The 22,040-nt window shown below is 52.3% G+C and overlaps 1 protein-coding gene across 1 annotated transcript in view; it reads right to left on the reverse strand.

The window, feature by feature from the left end:
* LOC116946635 (angiopoietin-2-like) overlaps window positions 1-19,280 on the reverse strand; it is a 50,144-nt gene extending 30,864 nt beyond the window's left edge. Inside the window, exon 1 of the mRNA XM_032961744.2 lies at window positions 17,593-19,280. Within this exon, the coding sequence (XP_032817635.1) occupies window positions 17,593-18,030 (438 nt within the window). The 5' untranslated portion in view covers window positions 18,031-19,280. The remainder of the gene's footprint in view (window positions 1-17,592) is intronic.
* Between the last annotated feature and the right edge of the window lie 2,760 nt (window positions 19,281-22,040).

Raw genomic sequence — 22,040 nt, forward strand, 5'->3', positions numbered from 1 at the left:
GTTGTGACAGATAAGAGCTAATAGGTTTTCTTGATTTGAGCGAGGTTGTGAGAACTTGGGGAAAGAGACGATGGGAGGGGCATTCCAAAGCGGAGTAGTGCGAGGGAGGAAGCAGAAAGCGAAGCGATGTGACCTGCAGTGTGGTGAGTGGGTGAGTGGATGAGTGATTAGGTAGATAAGTGGGTGAGTGAGCAAGTGGGTGAGTGAGTGGGTGAGTGAGTGTGCTGTTGTGACCTGCAGTGTGGTGGAGGTGGTGGTTGAACACAGCGTGGATGACGACGAAGTAGCCAATCCGACGGCCCGAGTCCTCAGCGTGCGTGGAGGAATCAAGCAGTGCACAAGCTGCCAGTGCGTGCGGCAAAAAACGTCGGACATCGTGCTGAACAAGACGCGGCACAGGCCAGACAAGGCATTGGAGAGCCAGTAGAGCACGACCGCGAAAAACTTGCGCAAATTAAGCGCCTGTTCATTGAAATGGCCTGGGCTCTCTAGCGATGGGAAGGGGGCATTGTGCCAATCACTCAGTGCGCCCGTTATCCTGGGTAGGACAGGCTCTGTGGCGAGTGGGGGCATTGTGCCAATCACTCAGTGCGCCCGTTATCCTCAGGTTCTGTGGGAGTCCGCAGCTGCCAAAGTCGACTCACGGCGGTAGATCGCGCGCCGTGACTCGCCCACTGATGGGAATGCAGCAAAGCGAAGCGGAGGCTGGTGCAGGCCACCCCCTCCCACGCCCCCCCGCCCGACAGAATAAGATACAGAATAAGATAATGCATAAGATATAGCATAAGATACTGAATAAGATACTGAATAAGATACTGCATAATATACTGCCGCCGTGCTTTCATAGGTGACGAAGTGCGAGAATTCACATACTTATCTCTTTCGGTAAAGTCACGTTGAAGGGAAACAATAAAATAATAAATATATATAAAACAATAAAAATATTTTATTGTTTCCCTTCAACGTGACTTTACCGAAAGAGCTAAGAATATGAATTACTGTAGTCACGAAAGCTTTAAATCAAAATTAAAGTGCGAGAAGTGAGAGAATCTGCGACCAAAAACTACGGAGGGTTTATTTTTTCTTCGCGGTTTCTCCGTTGTGCTGTGGAGCCCAGCAAGTGTGAGCTGGCAACAACGCGGAGGCCTTCACAGCTCATCGGATTCCCCCAAGATAAATACATGGTTTCTGTCTTCTTTGGTTCTTTCGGTAAAGTCACGTAGAATGATAATAAAATAATAAATTGATAAAATAAAATAACACAATAATATTCTCACGACGTTTCGGCCACAACACAAGCGGCCTTCATCAGGTGAAGGGGGCGAGACTGTCTGGTAGGACAGCGCTGGAGTGAAAGAGCCACGTTCAGATACGGCCTTTAAGCTGTGTGAGAGGAACAAAGCGCCTTGACAAAGGAATTAGCATATAATTTAGCATTGAAATGGCTGAATGATTAGCTTGTGACTGGTCACAGAAATAGCTATGTTAAAAGTTAAAGCATACACACCCGCAGAGGCACCCATTGTTAAAGGAATTAGCATAGAATTTAGCATTGAAATAGCTAAGTTAAGGCATACACATCCGCAGAGGCACCCCTTGACAATGGAATTAGCATAGAATTTAGCATTGAGATAGCTGAGTGATTAGCTTGTACCTGCTGCAGAAATAGAGCTTGTACCTGCTGCAGAGCATACACATTCACATGGTTTCTGATTCAAAGCACCAAGCAGTCGGAGTGACGTTCATTTCACGAAACCTCAGAGTTTCGCAACAGCAGAGCATTTTGTTGTTGTTGTTGCACTTTCTATTCCCGCACGTTATGCGAGAATATAAATAAACTCGCATATTATGCGAGTTTAATTCCCGCCACTCCTTCAACCTATAGAGGTCGCGTGCGTTGTTGCGTCTCTTCGGCATGCAACGAGCGATTTCATCGAATTAGCACGCGCGCGAATGATGTCACACTGCCTCCTGGGTCTGAGGTCACCCTTGGAACGTCGAGCGAGGGACTCTGCACGTGACTTCCCCCGCCTCGCCTCGCCTCCCGCATCCCTTGCCTCAACTGGTGGCCCTCGTCGGCACCGGCGTCACTAAGCCAGCCAGTGGGGGCTGGGGAAGGTAGCGCACCGGGCGGTGTTCTTCATTGCTAATGCTCCACGGGCTAATTGACGGCCCCTGGTGGTCATCAGTGGGGGGGGGGGGGGGGGGGGGGGGGGGCTGACGTGCGCCCCTCCCCCCCGACAAGACACAAATGGTGAATACGGCCCCCATCATCGTCGTGATGTCGTGATTGTGCTGCTGTCAAAACCCATCTGGTTTCAAATGGTGTGGAGGCCCTCACACGCTGATGATGTCTTATCGGCGAAAGTGCCCCCCCCCCTCCCTCCGAAAGTTCGTGAAGACCCCCACCCGTGCAGGGGGATACTCTTCGTGTTTTGCCGACCATCATCGGTCATAATCGATCCACTGCTGGATGAAAGTCCTCCCCAAGCCGTCGCCATCATCTATCACGATCCTGCGATGTTTTAATAATCGACCCAGCACCCGCGCTCGAGCTGGTTTCATTGCTCCATCTCCCCGGTGGACGTCCCCTCTCGGACGCGTTCCGTCCCTTGGCTGCTATTCTCTCATTACGCTCGACCATCAGCCCAGGATCGCACCCAGCCCAGCAAGCGCTGTTGCTGTTACAGTGTACACGTTCTACCCTGGTCTTCTTATCTTATTTTATATGCACAGAGCGCCTTAGCTCGGGGTGTTTTACGGAGCTTAACGGCGGTCACGAACACCGACTGATTTAGATGACAGGGGGCAGTGCGAGGGGCCCGAAACGAGTGCCCGTAAGAGAGGGGCACGTGGTGGTGGTGGTGGGGGTCTCGGAAGGCCAGCAGGGGAGGGACGGGAAGGGGTGGAGGGGCGAGGCGAGGGGAGGGATGAGGAAGGGTACTGGGAGCACAGGTGTAACGTTAAGAGGAGAACGAGAGTAGGTGAAGGAGGGGGGACTGCGTTTATGTCGAGGGGAAGCTGATTCCAGTGGAGGGGTGCAAGGAGACAGATGGATCGATAACGAGATCGGGCACAGGGAGAAGGAGAGAGAGTGAGAGACGGACAGGATTGGGAACGAAGAGCATGAGAGGGGACACATAAGGAGGAGACGAGAGACGTGGAGGCAGGGCCATGGAGAGATTTAAAGACGAGCGTCAGCTATTTTAAAAGACGGCGGTTGTGAACGGAAAGCCAGTGAAGTTGAAATCCACCTCTGGGCTCAACGGGATCTTACCTTAAATAAATAAAGAAAGTGTGCAAAGGAAATGAATGAATGCATGTAACATGTACACAAGTCTTGTTTCACAAGCGGTGAATATCGGTGGACAATAAGGACACTTCTCAGATGCGACAGGAGAGGAAAGCGGCGTGAGGTTTGGGCACTCCGCGTCGCTCTGCAGGTTGTTGTTGGATGGGTGACACCGGTGATGGAATGGTACCAAAACAATAATAACGGGTAGACTTTAGACGAGAGGTCAACCGGCGCGGAGATGGAGCAGTGAAGATTTGTCCCTCTGCTGGAGTGAAGATGGAAGTTGACATCGCAGGACCATGAGGCATTGAGGCATCGAGGAGGCTTTCACCTAGCATCAAATCGACCATGGCTCATAGTGATGGACGTGAAGGACAGAGGGAGTGGCGTGCTAACGAATGTCCTCCTCATCCGCACGATGCCACTGGGATAAAAGCTACATCGTGACGCATTATTGCGTAATTGGAGCCTCCCCCCCATAAAGTGAAAGGTGAAGAGGCAAGGGCGCATCCCTTCCACTGCTGGATCACGCCACTGGGTGGCTAAGTGAGTAAGTGGTTGAGTGAATTAGTGAGTGATTAAGTGAGTAAGTGGTTGAGTGAATGAGTGAGTGGTTAAGTGAGTAAGTGGTTAAGTGAATGAGTGAGTGGTTGGTTGAGTGTGTGGTTGAGTGAATGAGTGAGTGGTTAAGTGAGTAAGTGGTTGAGTGAATGAGTGAGTGGTTAAGTGAGTAAGTGGTTGAGTGAATGAGTGAATGGTTAAGTGAGTAAGTGGTTGAGTGAATGAGTGAGTGGTTGGTTGAGTGTGTGGTTGAGTGAATTAGTGGGTGGTTGGTTGAGTGTGTGGTTGAGTGAATTAGTGGGTGGTTGGTTGAGTGGGTGGGTGGTTGGGCGAGTGGGTGGTTGAGTGATTGGGTGGTTGTTTGAGTGGTTTGGTGGGGGGTTGGTTGAGTGAGTGAGTGGGTGGTTGATTGACTGGGTGGGTGATTGGTTGTGTGTGTGGTTGAGTGAGTGAGTGGGTGGTTGATTGACTGGGTGGGTGGTTGGTTGAGTGTGTGGTTGAGTGAGTGAGTGGATGGTCGTTTGAATGGTTTGGTGGGGGGTTGGTTGAATGAATGAGTGGTTGGTTGAGTGAGTGGGTGGTTGACACTGGATGTGTGAATGAGTGAGAAGTCCCCTATGGAGAAGCACCGAGTAACAGGGTTGTGTGTGAGGATCTGACCGTTCAAGGATGGGGCTGCTCAGCCATCACTACCATCATCATCGAATGAAATGGACAGCGACGATGACGTTAAAAGCGCCACTTTCTAAACTTCGCGTCCATGTTTATTTTTGCGCTTTACATTTTTGCGATCGTTTGGAACAGAATTCTGTCACTTCTTTGCTTTGAGCTTCAGAAGGCAAGGGCCCACTCAAGCACTTGCTCACTTTGACCGCTGCCGCTGATTAATGTGCGCGTGTTATTCTGCGAGCGTATGGCACGCTGGGGAGCGGTGGCGTGGCGATTAGCGCAACGCCGCGCCACTAACCCGCTGTCTCCGAGTTCGATTCCCGCTCACGGGCCAACACCAACGATGATTATTTGCAACGGTCATGCGCCTCCCCTAAGGTGGATTCAGCCTCAAATGAGTACCTGGTGCGGTGTGTAAACATTGCCGCTTGGGAGACAAAGGTGGCCGGGCGTGGTGCTGGCCACCCACCCCCTCGTGTGCTTCATCAGCCCGCATAGGTGCTTCTCATTAACAGCACTTTCCCCAAATGTCTGTAAAGGCTATACGGGGGGTCTTTGTATTTGTATGGCATGGTGCTATAACACTTCCGCTCGGCCATATGCGCTTTCTCACAAAAAAAACAAGGCAGCTTTCATCAACTGACAACCCTATCGAGCTTACACACACATACACACACACACGTGAACACATACATACACATATATACACAAACACACACACAAGTGAACACACACAAACACACGTGCACATACCGACTCAACATGCAACGCTAGACCGATGTTGGTTACGTGGTTGGAAATGTTGGACCAAAGTTGGCCCAACTCATGGCCCAACATTCCACATAAACTGGGTAATGTGCACACACACGTGCTCTTGTGTACGTATACGTCCACACGTAGACAAGTCGTGGTGTTGCTGTTGTATATACACATTTACACATCTACAACAACAGCCACTCGCCACGAAGTGACGTTACCACAGCGCTAGTGCCAGGCTAGGTGCACTTTGTGGCCACGTCAATTGTCGAAGGCTCGCTGGTGGCAGGAGGTCAGGGGTCAGATCCACGTGTTAGGGTTAACTGAGATGACTGACATATCCACCACCTGTGCTTCCCACTGTGTCACACACACACACACAAGGCATCTTTTGCAACTGAAACCCCCATCAAGAGCGTACACACACATGCACGTGTGTGTGTATATGCGCACACATATACACACACGTGAAACTCATACCCACACATACACACACGTGAAACTCATACCCACACATACACGTAAAACTCATACCTACACATACACACACGTGAAATTCATACCCACACATATACACACGTGAAACTCATACCCACACATACACACACGTGAAACTCATACCCACACATACACGTAAAACTCATACCCACACATACACACACGTGAAACTCATACACACACACACGTGAAACTCATACCCACACATACACACACGTGAAACTCATACCCACACATACACACACGTGAAACTCATACCCACACACACACACACGTGAAACTCATACACACACACACGTGAAACTCATACCCACACACACACACGTGAAACTCATACCCACACACACACACGTGAAACTCATACCCACACACACACACGTGAAACTCATACACACACACACACGTGAAACTCATACCCACACACACACGTGAAACTCATACCCACACACACACACGTGACAGAGATTCCCCTGGACAGTATAGCCTACGCAAGCTGTTGGGGCAATAGCTTGTAAGCAAGTACACAAAGACAAAGATCCCCCGGATAGGCTACACAGACCCTTGGGGCAAGTGCTGTGAATGAGCGCCTATGGTGGTTGGCACGGCACACGAGGGGGTGCGCGGTCAGCACCAAGCCCGGCCGCCTTTGTCTTTCCCGTGGCGACATTTTACACACCGGGCCAGGTACGCATTTAAGGCTGAGTCGACCTAGAGGAGGCCATGAGTGGGACTCTAACACACACGTGCGCACACACCCGCGTGTGGTATTATTATTATACAAACATAGTCAAGACTGCTTACTAAGCAAGCACATGGGGCACTTGCAAAGCTCAGAGAGCGACGGAGAAGAGAAAGGAGCGCGTTCCCCCCACCCCCCTCCCTTCTGCGTGTTCCTAACCCCGTTGCCTTCTAAAGTCCGTCTAGCGTGCGTTAGTTAATAACCTTTACCGGGGACAACTTCGCTGAGAAACCACGTGGCCGTCAAGCGGTGCGTGCTGTCTGTCGCCGCCACTCGCGGGCTACGGGGGAATGAATCTGGCCAGATGGCTTCATCTTCTCGCACTTTGGGGGGGGGGGGAGCTCGAGTGTGGCCCCCCCCCCCACACTCGGGGTCATCTCGGTCTTGCGTCAGCCATGTACTCGTTGAGTTTCCGCAGACAGCGGCTCGCTACAACAAGCCGTAATTTCTCAATTGTTTCTGCAAGAGGCGCTGTAAAAACGATATAGAACGAGGACCGTGATAACACGTAGAGGCGGGGTCGATCACGGTAACATGGTGCAGGTGTGTCGGGTGTTTGCTCACCCCGTGCGTGAAGTTACGGAACGGGGATCGGTAGAAATGAATAGCGTTTTCCATTCCACGCTCAACCTCAGCAGTGCCTGAGCACATTGGCACTTACAAGGCGGAGAGGAAAGTGAAAACAAATGACGAAATGTGTGGTGAACACCTAAGGGGGCTCTCTGCCCCATGGATCGTGATGATGATGATTACGATGATGCTTAACCTCATGCTAGATCCCATGCTTCAAAATCCGCAACGGCCCATTTGCTACAAAATGGCTCGTGCACGCGGTAATCCCTCCATCTGTCACGGACACGATCTGTCGGGGTCCACAGCTCCGCCTTGTAAGTTAAAATCTCCCGAAATATTAGTCGGTCAATCTGTTCCGGCTCGGTGGACTTCCTCCTGCTGCGATGACCGGTACCCAACAAACTTCGTCAGCCTTACCGCTTGCGTTTAATTTATTGTGTTATTCATGTTAAAGGTGTTTGGCTTAGATCGCGTAAGTAGAAATGTGTCGTAACCCTCCACCACCCGACACACCCAGTAAGGTTTGCCACGTAAACAACACGCGCCAATTAGTTTACTACTTCAGCCCAACGGTGTGTTGGAGAGTAAATCCACAACAATTACCATTTGAGTAGTACGACGTATTATGTAAGACGAGCGTTAATGATGAAGGGATGCTGCGACGGTGCGTAATGGTTAGCTCACGAGACTTGAAAATCCCCTAGGTCGACTCAGCCTTAAATGGTTCGGTGTGTAAACATGGGCCAATAGGGAGACAAAGGCGGCTGGGCATGATGCTAGCTTACCCACCCGCTGCATAAGTGCTCGCCAACAGCACTTGCCCCAGGAGTCTGTTAAGGCTACACGGTGGCTATGGTGTATTGGTCTCGATGTTAAGGGTAGTGGATGTAGAAGCACAGCATAGACGTGATGCCGGCCCCCGCGCTCGGATCGGTCTTCTTGGCTCAAAAGACGAATACCTTGACGTCTGGGTTTGCTCATCGTTCAAAAAAACTACCGGAGACGTCTCTTGTGTCGGCATTTCAGAGTAACTCCGTCGCCCATCGTCAGACGTGGCCGTAGGTGTCCCTTCGGTTGGCCGAGTCGCATTTGGATGTAATTTCCTGCGCTAAAAAAGAGAAAAGACCCCACTTATTTTTAGAATTCGCGTTTTTATACGTTCTCGTCTTGTTCCACGTGTTTGTGATTTTAGCGGCTCACGCTTGCGGTATTTATATAAAGTGCTTCCAAAAAAGCGCTGCGATTGAGCAGATTTTTAAAATATATATTTTTACGCGCTAAATGTTGGGTCGAAATAAAACATTTTGTGCGTTTGTGGAGAAAATATGTTTGCGAGTTTTCTTTTTTTTTACGAACATAGCTATCGTGACATTTCACGTAAGCCAAGAGGCAACATCAAGGAGAAACAAAGTGGTAGTTTGTCCGCTATGAAACAGGAGAAATAACTCAAACCATCTCAAAGCTAAATCGCCCTTTTTTTCAATTTCAATAACTCTTTCATGTCCGTTCGGCTTTGTGCGGCATGTCGCCAGGCATGACGTTCCGATGGTGCCGTTCCCTCGCGCCGGGAGCTTCCACAGCAAATGTTCCCCGTTGACGAGCATGCTCTCGGCACGAGGAACGAAACGTCGGACCACATCGTGCGGTTGGCCGCAACCCCGTAAACGCATCGGAGAGCCGTACGGCACGTTGAGTAAGTTGAGTAACTTTACATTTCACGAGGTGGCATCGTTACACTGTAACGGCCACTACTGGAGCCGTGTGCTGTGATTTGTGTTTTCGACTTCATTCTACAAAAACAAAGAGACGAAGAGGCCGTGTAAGATTCCGTGCCGATCGTGAGTGCGACAACGTAGATGCCACTTTATGTAAATTGAACATCTACATTGACTGTCAGGGGAAATGTAATTGACTGGGACGCAGTGGCACCTCTACCCCGCACTGCGATCGACAGCCATCTCTGCTGGACTGCCGAGGTCTCTCTGGACCTCCGATTATCACGGTTGGCTCCGTACGGTGGCGAAAGGAGTTCAACACACACACACTGACACACACACTTACACACACACACACACTGACACACACACACACTGACACACACACACTGACACACACACACACACTGACACACACACACTGACACACACTGACACACACACTGACACTGACACACACACTGACACACACACACACTGACACACACACTGACACACACACACACTGACACACACACACTGACACACACACACTGACACACACACACTGACACACACACACTGACACACACTGACACACACACTGACACTGACACACACACACACACACTGACACACACACACACACGCTGACACACACACAGTGACACACACACACTGACACACACACTGACACACACACTGACACACACACTGACACTGACACACACACTGACACTGACACACACACTGACACACACACACACACACTGACACACACACACACACTGACACACACACACACTGACACACACACACTGACACACACTGACACACACACTGACACTGACACACACACTGACACACACACATACTGACACACACACACAGTTACGCACACACTGACACATACACACACACACTGACACACACACTGACACACACACACACACTGACACACACACACACACTGACACACACACACTGACACACACACTGACACACACTGACACACACACTGACACTGACACACACACACACACACACTGACACACACACACTGACACTGACACACACACTGACACTGACACACACACTGACACACACACACTGACACACACACTGACACACACACTGACACACACACACACTGACACACACACACTGACACACACACTGACACACACACAGTGACACACACACACACTGACACACACACTGACACACACACACTGACACACACACAGTGACACACAACAACAACAACCGCCATTCGCCACTAAGTGGCGGTGACGTCACCACGACGCTTGTGCCAGGCTATGTGCACCCTGAGGCCACGTGAAGTGTCGAACGCCCGCTGGCAGGAGGTCACGGGGCAGACCCAGGTGCCACGGGTCGACTGACTGAGATGACTGGCTGATGCACCACCTGTGCCCCCTACTGTGCCAACCTGCTGTGCTTTAGCCACCCGGCGCTCCGCTCGCTGTTGTGAGCGTCGCTCCTCCGCCCTCCGTTGTTGTTGGAGGGCGACTGCCTCCAACTGCCCAGTAGCATCCTTCACGAGCCTCCTCCACAGAGGCCGATCTTGACACCGCTGGTACCAGTCATCGGCAAGTCCACTCAGCTCCACGTCCTCCTGTACCACATCACTCCATCTCTTCTCTAGCCCGTGCCGCGCCCGCTTAGCCCCCTCAATCCGGCCAAACAAAAGCTGTTTCGGCATGCGGTGGCTGGGCATGCGGGCTACATGACCCAACCATCGCAGCCTTGCCTGCCGGAGGAGCTCACCGATGGGACCCTGCCCAGATCTTTCAAGGATTTGTGAGCTCCTCACACAATCCAGTCTGGTTAAACCCAGGATGGATCGTAGGCAGGCCAGCCTAAATGTTTCTAACCGGCGAAGATGTTCCATTAGGGGGGTCCACGTTTCGCAAGCGTAGAGAAGGGAGGGAATGACCGTGGCCGAGAAGACCTGAAGCTTAGTGCGGAGCGACAGACCAGGTAGCTTCCACACAGCGTTACGCAACCGATGAAAAGATATTGCCGCTCGACTGATTCGGAGTGAGACCTCTGCTGTTAAACTGGAGCCAGTCATAAGCACACTGCCCAGGTATGGGAAACTCTCCACTCTCTCCACAACTGCCCCATCAACGATTGGGAGTTGTGGGGGTGGAGTGTCCGATGGTACAAAATACCCAGGCAGGTGCTTAGTTTTGGTGGGGCTGATGGTAAGGCCCCACCTCTTAGTGGCACGCTCCAGTCTCAGCAGCAGCGTCTCCAACTCCTCCTCTGACTGAGCAGCTATTACCAAGTCATCAGCATACATAACGTGGTTGAGCAATAGGGAGCCATCCCTTGACCGCACCCGGGCATCGATTAGCCTCCCATTATATCTGTACCATATGGAGATTCCCCCGGTACAGCTATTGAAGGCTTCACGAACTACGTGGTCAAAATAGATGTTAAATAATGTGGGAGCCAGAGGACATCCCTGTCGCACCCCAAGGTGTACAGGGAATGGCTCTGACTCCCGGCCACGTAGTTTTACCCGGGCCCGCTCACCATCATGAAGGTCCTTAATGATCGTGAGCAGAGGGTCAGGTACTCCAAAAGCACGAAGAACGACCAAGAGCCCAGGCCTACTGATGGTATCATAGGCCTTGACCAGGTCAATAAAGCAGAGATGTAGGTCTTGTTGGAATTCCCTACACCTCTGCTGTAGCAGACGGACAGAAAATATGGCATCTGTGCAGGACCGCCCTTTCCTGAAACCGCATTGGGGCTCCGCAAGCCTCTCCTCAGCGTGCCTGGCAAGGCGATGCTGAATAATCCTTGCCAGGACCTTTCCCGGCACACTGAGGAGTGAGATGCCCCTGTAGTTGTTACAGTCTGTGCGGTCCCCCTTCTTAAAAAGGGGGACCACCAGGGCATCCTTCCAATCCTGCGGAACCCGTCCAGTGGTCCAGACTGTTGTTATGATGTCATATAGGGCAGTCTGTGCACAAACGCCACCCTCCCTCAGCATTTCGCTTGGGAGATCATCTCTGCCCGCTGCCTTTCCTGGTCTCAGACTCCGGATCGCCTTCAATACTTCCTCAGCAGATGGCACCTCAGCCAGCCACTCACAGGGGGTGACTTCATCCAATATTTGAGGCACCGCAGCCTCAGCAGGGTCATCCTCACTTTGTGCCACGATGTTTTCCTGGCTGAGGGATTTTCCCTCCCCCAGGACCTCACAGAAATGCTCAGCAAATCTGCGAACCTGTTCCTGGGGGTCGGAAATTGGATCACCGTTTTTTCCCCTAATGATGATAATAGGTGTGGCGCTGCAGGTTACTTTTTTGATGGAGTTAAATAGAGATTTGTGATCACGGGCCACTGAGGCAGACTCCATCTCCTCAGCAACCCGCGACCACCACCCATCCTTGCAGCGCCTCACGGCTCTCCGAACCTCCGAGCAAAGGCTGCGGTAAGCCTCCTCATTCTCTGACGTGGGATTCTGTAGCCGATGACAGTGGGCCTGTCGCTTTTTCTCAACCATCGTGAACAACTCCTCTGTCATCCAGGGTGTCTGGGGAGGTCTGGACCGCGTACCCAAAGCAGCCATTGCAGCTGCATGAGTCACAGTCCTAAACCTCGCCCATTTACCCTCGACATCAGGAGGAGTCGGGGACGATGCCAATCCCAGCCGCAAGCGATGATGAAATTCTCGCTTGCAACTTTCATCAGATAACTGAGACCAGGCCACTTTAGGTTGGAATGGGGTCCTGGGTGTACACCCACCACCGGAGTGGAAGAATGGCAGGCGCATCTTACAGATGACTAGTCGATGGTCAGAGTGCAGATCAGCTCCACGGTAGGTCCTGGTGTCAAGGACATGGGCTCGCATTCGCTGGTCCGTCACTATGTAGTCCAGCAGATGTTCTTGCTTGGACCCGGCATGCATCCAATGATGTTGTGTGGATGCGCCGATGCCGGAACAGCGTGTTGGTAATTACAAGCCCATGGGCTGCACAAAAATCTAGCAGCCTCCTACCGTTGTTATTGAGCTGATCTGGCCCATGCCCTCCAATCACTCCAGACCAGGTGCCAGTATCATGACCAACTCGGGCATTGAAGTCACCCAACATGATGACTCTATCCCGAGGGGCCACTTTAGCCAGCACCTGTGACAGGAGGTCATAGAAGGCATCTGACTCATCGGCTTTGCCTGCATCCCTCCACGGATGTTCATCTTCGGTGGGGGCATAAGTAACCACGACCACCATTCCTCGCCTCCGGTTGATGGGAAGGCGAGCCCAAAGTAGCCTGGGGCTTACAGCTTCCCACACCTCACCGCCACGCTCCCACGCCCCCTTAATTCTTTTGTTCAAAAGAAGACCCACACCCTGTTGTTTGGCAGTCTGCTGCCCCGAGTAGAGGACTGTCCACCCCTCATGGTGGCAGGAGCCAGAGCCGGTCCACCGGACCTCCTGAATGCCGCATAGATCCAGGCGGTACCGGTCCAGCTCCCGACAGAGGAGTGGCAGCCTCTCCTCTGCAGTGAGCGTTCGAACATTCCACGTGGCCAACCGTAGTGGCTTTTCGTTGTTTCTGGAGTAGCCCCGAGGGTAGGTATTCAATCTCCTGGCTCCGCCAATTGGGGTTTGGCCAGGAGACGTCATAGACGCCTGGCCCCCCAGGGCCTCCGGCACAAGCTTAGTTGTTACATATTTCAGTTTAATTCGTAGTTTCGTGGTAATTAATTGAAGGTGGAGGGGTTACCAGCCCCTCGCACCCGTCCAGAGCCCCCGTTTAGCCCCTGTGGTGGACACATATGCCATGAGGGGAGGAGCCAATCAAAATTGGATCTCCCCCCACAGCGCTGTCCACGACAGAGTTGCCCGTCCGGCACCGCGAGGAGGTAGGGGGTTGTTTTGTGACACACACACACACACTGACACACACACTGACACTGACACACACACACTGACACACACACACTGACACACACACTGACACACACACTGACAGCTGTTCATCATGACCCGTCGCTCAAGGAGGTTGCCACGTAGCGGCACTCAATATAAATAAAAGTAGGGCATCGGAAAAATCCGTTTAGTGGGTGGCTGCGTGCGCCTTGGATGGCTGCGTACGCCTTCCACATTCCACGGTCAACGGGGGTTTTGCTTTTAGAAAAGTGGCCACGATTAATAAATTACGCCGGACCTCGAGCGATACGCTTACGTAAACCCATTACAGTGCCGCACGCGTGACTTGACGACGCGTATGTCACGACTCGAGTAAACTGTGAACGAGTATCGACTTTCGCGCTTCCACAGGGTCACGATATCCTCGCCGTGACTTGCGATGCGTTCCTCCGAAAATGACTGTAAGCGAAGCAGTGTTAAAAAAATAAAATATATATATCGGTTGCCCTGAAAATGTATTCCCATCGGTGGTACATTTGTTCCCCTCTACTTGTTTGTGCCGCTTGAGGAAAGGGGATAAATGTGAGGGCCAAGTGCTACATTGGTGGAGACAGAGTTAGGGCCAAGCACAAAGAGTGAGTGACAAGCGAATTGCTGCACTTAAAACTGAGCAACAGTTTTACAATGAAGTTTGGAAAGCGGTCCTAAACTTAACGGTTTTTGTTGCGTTAAAAATGCACGGCTATAGACTTACACGCGCACCAAGAAATTATTTGTGACAAAATCTTAAGGGGGGTACAAATATTTAAAGGGGGCAAGGGAATATTCATGAATGTTGGTTCCTAGAGGTTAACGAATATTCAGTGAAGAACATATATTTTATGGTCTCTCCACTGCTAGATGAAGGCCTATCCTGTGATCGCCATCTGTCATCAGTCTCAAAATGCAACAATCAATCCATCTCGTGGTTGCTGGATGGCACAGGTTTGTGAAACTCCCAGCAGCAATGATGCGCTGCAGAGTGACATCAACATGACAGTCACAGACAATGGATTCTGAAATCCTCCCGTGATAGGTATGTGAGTGTTGTCCCTCCACATGCCGTGGGGTATATCCAGCTACTCCAGTGGCTTCCAGCTTGCCAAACGCAGCCCAAGGGGCAGGGGCCTCCTGAAAAATGTCTCTTAAGACCCGGATGAGATTTTCTATGCCGTATTATGAAGATCATCTTTTACTTGTAATTCTCCTAAACAGCACCTACACAGAATATAATTCAATACCGTATGTCAGTGATTCGTGAACATCGTTGAAAGGAAGGACATTTTTGTATCTCCCCGGACGTTTAACTGTCTGCAACAACACTGCAATGCTTTTCCCGAAACGTCACCTATTATATATAACTTCCTTGTAAGACCACGCGGTGTTATTGATGTGTTGAGAAAAAAAGAAAAAAACGTCACTTTATTCAAATTTTCTTGCTGTGGTTTTCACACCTGATAATGATTGCTTGTGTTGCAGTCGAAACGTCGTGATAATTTAATTGTTTTATATTTTTATTATTTTATTGTTTCCCTTCTACGTGACTTTACCGAAATAACCAAGAACATGAATGTGTTGATGTTTTGTTTTGTTAAGTGTGCCTTGTGCACCGCTGCCAACGCAGCAGCATCAACATAATTAGTTTTAACTTTCTGGGCTGCTTTTTCCGAGTGCCAAGTATAATTTATCTTTCAAAGGCAACACACACACACGAAAAATATACAACTTTTAAATGAACGCAAATGCACATTATTCGAGTCGTTAGGCTTGTGGTGTATTACTCTCTTTTGAGTGTGGCCGCTTGTTTGAGTGGTTCATGGTGGTGGTGGTGGTCGAGACGGAGTGACAACCAAAGGAGGGCATTGACACGTGACTGAGCACGCGCGCCAAGGAGATGGAGCTGTGAAATGAGTTTGCGCGCAGCAGCTCGACGGATTATCGCGTCGCGACACCACGAGAGATGGCGACAGCTTCGGGTTGGGGTGGGGGAGGCCTTCATCTAGCAGCGGATATATTATGGCTCACATTGATTGTGATGATGATGATCAAGATGAGTGGGTGGTGCAGTTCTATAACATAGCCTCGGCGCCTTGAAACCATTTGGTCAGCCTCACTGAAGAGCGCACATTCCTTAAAATCATCGCATAATATGTTTATGCATTTAAAAATATGCAGGGTTGCCATGAAAAGCAAATCAGAAGTTCAAAGAAGTTACTTGGCAGATGTTTACGGCGCGTGGACTCTTCCAACCCCCTCCGTCTGTGCGTTAAGAGGCAACAGACGCGCAGTTGTTGGCCTCGATCCCAATGAAGTGTTAATGGGAAGAGGCAAGGGACGGTGTCGCTGTGAACCCGCTCGTCACCGATATCCCTTTGGTCGGCGGAGCTCGGTCAATTAGCTTCCAAACATTTAAAGCAACGTCGACATTTTCTGCGGGGGGGGGGGGGGGGGGAGGAGGAGGAGGGGGTTTCCACCATTCTCTTTTTGAAGAACCACCATTTCTGTTAAATTATGCACGCGCAAAAAAAAGCCGCTGCCAAAAACAAAAAATGCAGCCTTAACTAAACAAGAGGGGAAGTGAAACATCGCAGGCGTTATTCACGCCGCAGTTAATTTTATCGGCGACTTAATGACCGATCGCGAAATGCTCGAACTGTCGCTTTCAGCCATTTGGCGGTTTTGGCCGATCACCTTGATGATGGTGATCACGGTGGTGATGATGGTGATCACGGTGGTGATGGTGGTGGTGCAGAAAGCTGCGTCGCGCGAGACGGATCGCCGTCGGACAGGAAAGAAATAGGAAAGAAAGCAAGGGGGGGGTGGGGGTGATAGGGGTGGTGGTGGGGGTGGTGGGGGATGGTGGAGGGTGGTGGGGGGTGGTGGTGGTGGTGGTGGGCAACCTCCCACGGACAGGGAGCCGGGCGACTTGGAGAGAGTGGCATTCCGGCGCCTCGAGCCGCACGCCCGTAGCGCTGGTGGGCCCTCGTCCCACGGGCTCACCAATTACACACATCGTTAGCTCCTGCAGCTGTTAGGTGCCTGGGGTAGGTGGCGGGGGAGGGTTGGCTGCTCCCGTGCCAGGGGCGCGTGCCGCGTGCATTTGCAGCCAGAGGTTAATGCGGGATGAGGCCGACACGAGCCAGCCTCAGCCAGCGGTTGTGGATTTTAATTTCTTTCTATGTGTGTGTGCGTGCGTGTGCCTAATTGACGCCGGCTGACATTATTGCTCGAGTCGACTTCCAACGGTGACGGCGTTCCACGGGGGCCTTGTGCTCATCACGAGGACCGATTTTGCCGAGTCCAAGAGACTGCACAAATTAAGTGACAGGGTTCACCCCTGTTCCCTACAGAGGGCTGCAAGGCTCTCACACTCTGCATCGCTGCTCTTGGAAAGATCTCGGCTGGTCGCAGAATGGGCTGGAGGTGCGCTGCTCCCAGTCAATGGGAATTTCCCCGAAGGTCAATTTGTAATCATGTCTATGAAATTAATTAACGAAACGCATATGGAGAAATGCCACTGCGTAGTCGTGCGTGCGTAGCTCTCCTACCTGCCCGAGGTTTCACTCGACACGGCCCGGAGCTGAATGTAATCTCCTAGCACGTGGGGCGAAACGTCGGACGAATCGTGACGCAATCCTAAAACTCACCGGAGAGCGTTATAACCAGTGCTCGTGATCATTGCCCATTCAGCTAACTCCGCAGGTAGGAGGGTGGGGGAGCGTCTACAACAGATAGGAGACTGACGGCGGCCCTGCCACGCTCTAAGTCAAGCGCGGGCTGCAGCCCAGCAGCAGGTCGCGCGCGCGCGCGCCAGCAGGGAGTGGGGGGGGAGGCGCGAGCCCCGGAGGAGCCGCCTACCTTGCGCAGCCAGTGCGTGTTGTTCTCCATCGCCACCTCCAGCTGCTGCAGGCGCTGCAGCGCCCAGTCGGGCTCGGCGGCGGGGGGCGGGGGCGCGTCGCGCTGCAGGGCGTTGCCGCTGTGCGGCGGCGACGGGAAGGGGGGGCCGCCCCCCGCCACCGGGGCCGCCCTGCAGCCGGAGCCGTCCGCCGCCGCCCCTAGCTCGGGCAGCAGGAAGGTGTAGGTGCACGCGCCGTGCTGAAGCCGGTGGTAGCGCCGGCCCGAGGCGTCCACGCCTCCCGACGGGGAGGAGGCCGAGCCGACGGAGCGGCCGGCGCCGGCACCGCCGCGTGCCGAGGAGGCCCCCGCGCCACCCTGGGCCCGCGCTCGGCACGCGCTCATCCCCAACAGCAGCAGCAGGCAGCAGCTGGACAGCCGCCCCCCGTCCGGCACGGCCATGTGTCCTCGTCGTGCCCTCCCGGCGGACGAGGAGGCCCTCTGGATGCCCAGCGTTGGGCAGCGAACGCTGCTCCGGTGGCTCCGCTGTCTGCGTCCGTGTCTCTCTTTTCGCTCGTCCTACAAATCTGGCTGCTTCAGGTCCGCTCAGCTAATGGCAGCACTTCGGGAAAAGGTGTTTACTTTTTTAGATTATTGGCTTTTGTTCATCACTGGCACTGCACAAATATAAAAAAGCGTAAAGAGCTTGTTTCGCCCTAGTTGTTCAAAAAGTTAAATTCCGCGTAAATGCAAACTATGTAAGATAAAGATTTACAACAGCAGGAGTATTTTTCCTGACCGTGGTCCTTCATAAAGCGTTGACAAGTCTGCATTGTATTACCCTATCGCCAGCTTCCAACAAGGTAATTGGGGTTGACCGTTTGTTTGCGTTTATGTCGTTGTTCGGGCACAGCTCTATCTTAATTAAACTTTGGCACCAGAAAAAGAGACTGTTGGGTACGCATTTCCCTTTCTAAGTCCTTGTGGAACAGAATGTTCACTGAAATGTCCTAACCGCAACGCTAAAACGCAGATGTGTTATCACACATTACGCAATGTCAGGCAGGCGAATGCTGACTGCAACCTCGAACGATCTGAGCGGCACTGGAAAAAGCAGAAAAAATTAATTGAAGCCCAGGCGCAGACTTTGTTTTCTTGAGGCCCTCTCTGGCACCACGGAGAATAACGGAACGTCTTCCTCGCACCAAGGTGCAACCACACTGCGAAGAATTGTCAATCCCCTGGAATGCTTGCCCCGTCTCGGCACGCAACAGTCGATAACAACAAAAAACCGGAACGCGTTCACAGAATACCGGCTTGATTAAGCAAACATTTACTGTTTCGTCTACATTCAGCCACAGATTAGCTGCGAAAACGTAATTCCATTTACTTCTCTCTCCCGGCCTCTACTCCCCCCCCCCTCCCACGGAAAAAGAAGAAAAAAAATCTACACGCGATTAAAAAAAACCGTACTCTCAAACAGAGGCGAGCCAATCGCAGCCGACAGAGTGCTCCGCGCTACAAGTCTCGGCAGAAAACAGTGAGAGCCAAGGAAATTGGTCCCAAGTCAGGGGAGCCTTTGTGGCATGCGGAGGAGCTTGCCAGCCTCGTGCCCACACGGAGAAGCAGCCCTCCCCTCTCTGCGCTGCCCAGCACTCCTGAAATACCCTGGCCCGGCACGGAAACTCTCCGATTGCTGTCACCGCCGCGGTGGGGAGAGGGTTGGGCGCAGGCACCAGGGGGAGGTGGGGGGGGGTAGTGGAGTGGGGGTGTTTGGAGCCGCCCACATTCGCATTGACCGTAGCGCTGGACAACGCGGGGTCTGGGACCCAACCACAGAACGCCCCCCACCGACCCTGCCTCGCTGATCCTCACGTTGGCTCGCAGCCAGGGCCGGGTTACGTCTGATGGGGGGGGGGGGGCGACGCGGTGGCGAGATGTTAATTACCTCGCCCGATATACAGGAGGTTCAATTCCAACCCTGACGGCTGCTCTATATTTGGAGATTGCATGTCGCTCTCCCCTCGCTGGGGTGGATTCTTCCCCCTCCACATTTAGAATCAACATCACGCGTTTGGGGTATTAGGCTGCTTCTATACATTTCCACGCGATGATTATAAGCCACTTCGTTGAGCTGTCATTTGTGGCCAGGTCGCTTCTGAAAAAGAGCTACATAGCTCTGTGGGCCTTTATCTTGGTAACATAAAAAATGTGTTGATAGTTTGGGGGGGGCGGGGGAGGGAGTTCACTCCGTGTCTGTTACAAACAGTCCCTTGACTGTTCTACCACCACCCATACCGATATTGCCACACACTTTGTTATTAACCCTTGGTGATTTCAGTTTCGGAATTGTAACGCCAACGGAATTTTTAAAAAAAAATATGTGTTGTTTGTCTGTGAATCATATATATCGTAGCACGTAACTGGTGCTAACATGCACAGAGATTGCACAGATTGAACAATTGACCTGTAGGGAATCATCATCGTGCTGCAGTCTTGCGTTTCAACCACGAAGAGGCACGTTATATATTTCTATATATATTTGGGGGGGGCTTGGGATGCAGCCCCCTAACCCCCCCCCCCCGAGTTGATCTGACACTGCGAGAGGCAGCGGTGCCAGAATCAGACTCAGAATACTACGGCTATTTATTCATAGTGGAGGAATCCAGTGAGCTATCAAGCTCTTTTTCACACACGTGCCCGCCGGTGTTCGCAGATGTGTGGGGGGCGAACTCGCACATTGGGCTGCCCGGAGGAAGTCGAGGGGGCAGGCAAATTGATGAGGTGAACGAATGTGTTGCTGTATCTGCGCGGAGCTTTGTGATGAGGTCCGTATTTAATTAACTCTTTCGTTTTGATAACTGCTCCGAAATGCTGACACGGCAACTGGAAACGCGACCCGTGCAAGCTATGCACCCTTGGCTCGCGAGCGGTTTGTGCAGCTTTTGTTAATTACTCTTTGATGTGGCACTTCGTCGTTTCTTTTTTTGCGTTGCTTCACCCTTTCAGGGAAGCCGTGCCCCGCTTCCTTGGCGTGTTGCGGCCTCGCGACGATCACACAACGCGTGTCGAGGAGGTTCCAATGGTGAGCCCACCGCACGTGCAATCCGGAGATCGTCGGTTCGACCTCCCGGTGCTGCTGTTGAAACAACGCTGAAGGTTTCTTCCATCTCACCCCACCCCCCTACCCTGCTAGTGCCTCTGTCCACCCAGCAGTACACCGATCGGCAGCTTCGCGTGTGAGCAGTCACACCTTTTACAAGACGTCTGACCAGCGTGGAAGAGTAGGCGGTGCGGGATGGCGTGGGGGGGGAGAATACGCTCGGCCAGCTCTCTGTGGTGGAGGCCTCTCTGCCAGCAGCGGTGTGGGGCGAGCGATTGCGGGGCTGCGTCTTTTGCCGCGCGCGTGTCGAGAAGGCGAGCGAGGTGACACGTGACGGCGGGATGTGCGGTCTGTGCAGACTCTGTGATTGAGGTCGTAGAGAGAGACGCACGCTGGGAGTGACACTGAGAGACAGCAGCGAGAGGAGGCCACGTGGACGGCGAGTCGCAGGTGGCGCGGTAGCCTTGCGCGAGTGATAAATGGGGAGACCGAGGGGGGAAATGGAATTCACGCCTCAGATTTTGACACTGATTTAATCACACGGCTCTTTGGTGTCTTGCTTTGTCCAACAGCGATTATAATTCATCACAGTCTGATGAGTCCAGCAACGGGTTACCGACTACCAGTCTTGAGCAAGTTCAAAAGTTGAAAACGCCAACCAATTATGGGGCTTTTAATAGCTCTCCCATGTGTTGTAGGAGTGTGCCTCCTTGGCTCAGCATGATATCCGACTTTTCGCTCCACGTGCTGGGAGCTGCTTCCGGCGCGAAACGTCGGAAATTGTGCCGAACGGCACGCGGAATGACCTGAAAGCAACCCGAGAACCAATGGGCAAAGAAAGAAAAAAAGCTCCTACGCAGCACAGAGGAATTCAAGTGAACGGCAAAAAATTTGAGAGAGGATTTGCAATATTGAAAAAATAACGCGTGCCAATTCGTAGAAAATAAGTTTTATTTTATTGCGTCCCTACAGAGCTGGGAATTTGGTAAATATCCTTGGGTTGCTGAGAGGAGAGAGAAGCTCGTTTTCATTTATTTAGTTATTTGAATCATTTGGCGGGACCCCGGGGTCCCGCAATAATCAGGTCAATTATTATTTTTTCTTCAGTCCGCCCCACTCGTGATCCCGACAGCAACGCGCCGCCCGCCCAGACTCGCGCCAACAAGCGCCAGCAGCAGCAGGCGGCGATCACCACGATGGGCGCCACCCCACCGGCCAAACGCAAGCCCCGGGGGGCGTCCGCCGCAGTCGCGCGCGGCGACGACGCCCTCCGGTCAGCCGTCGATCCTCAGCTTCTTTGCCAAGGCGAGCCCGCCCCCCAGGCGGTGAATTTAACGTGTTTATGTAATTTTTCAACTTTTTACGAAAC

The sequence above is a fragment of the Petromyzon marinus genome, chromosome 27 (genome assembly GCF_048934315.1).
Source record: "Petromyzon marinus isolate PM22_M1 ecotype Great Lakes invasive population chromosome 27, UKy_Petmar_22M1.pri1.0, whole genome shotgun sequence".
Taxonomy (NCBI): domain Eukaryota; kingdom Metazoa; phylum Chordata; class Hyperoartia; order Petromyzontiformes; family Petromyzontidae; genus Petromyzon; species Petromyzon marinus.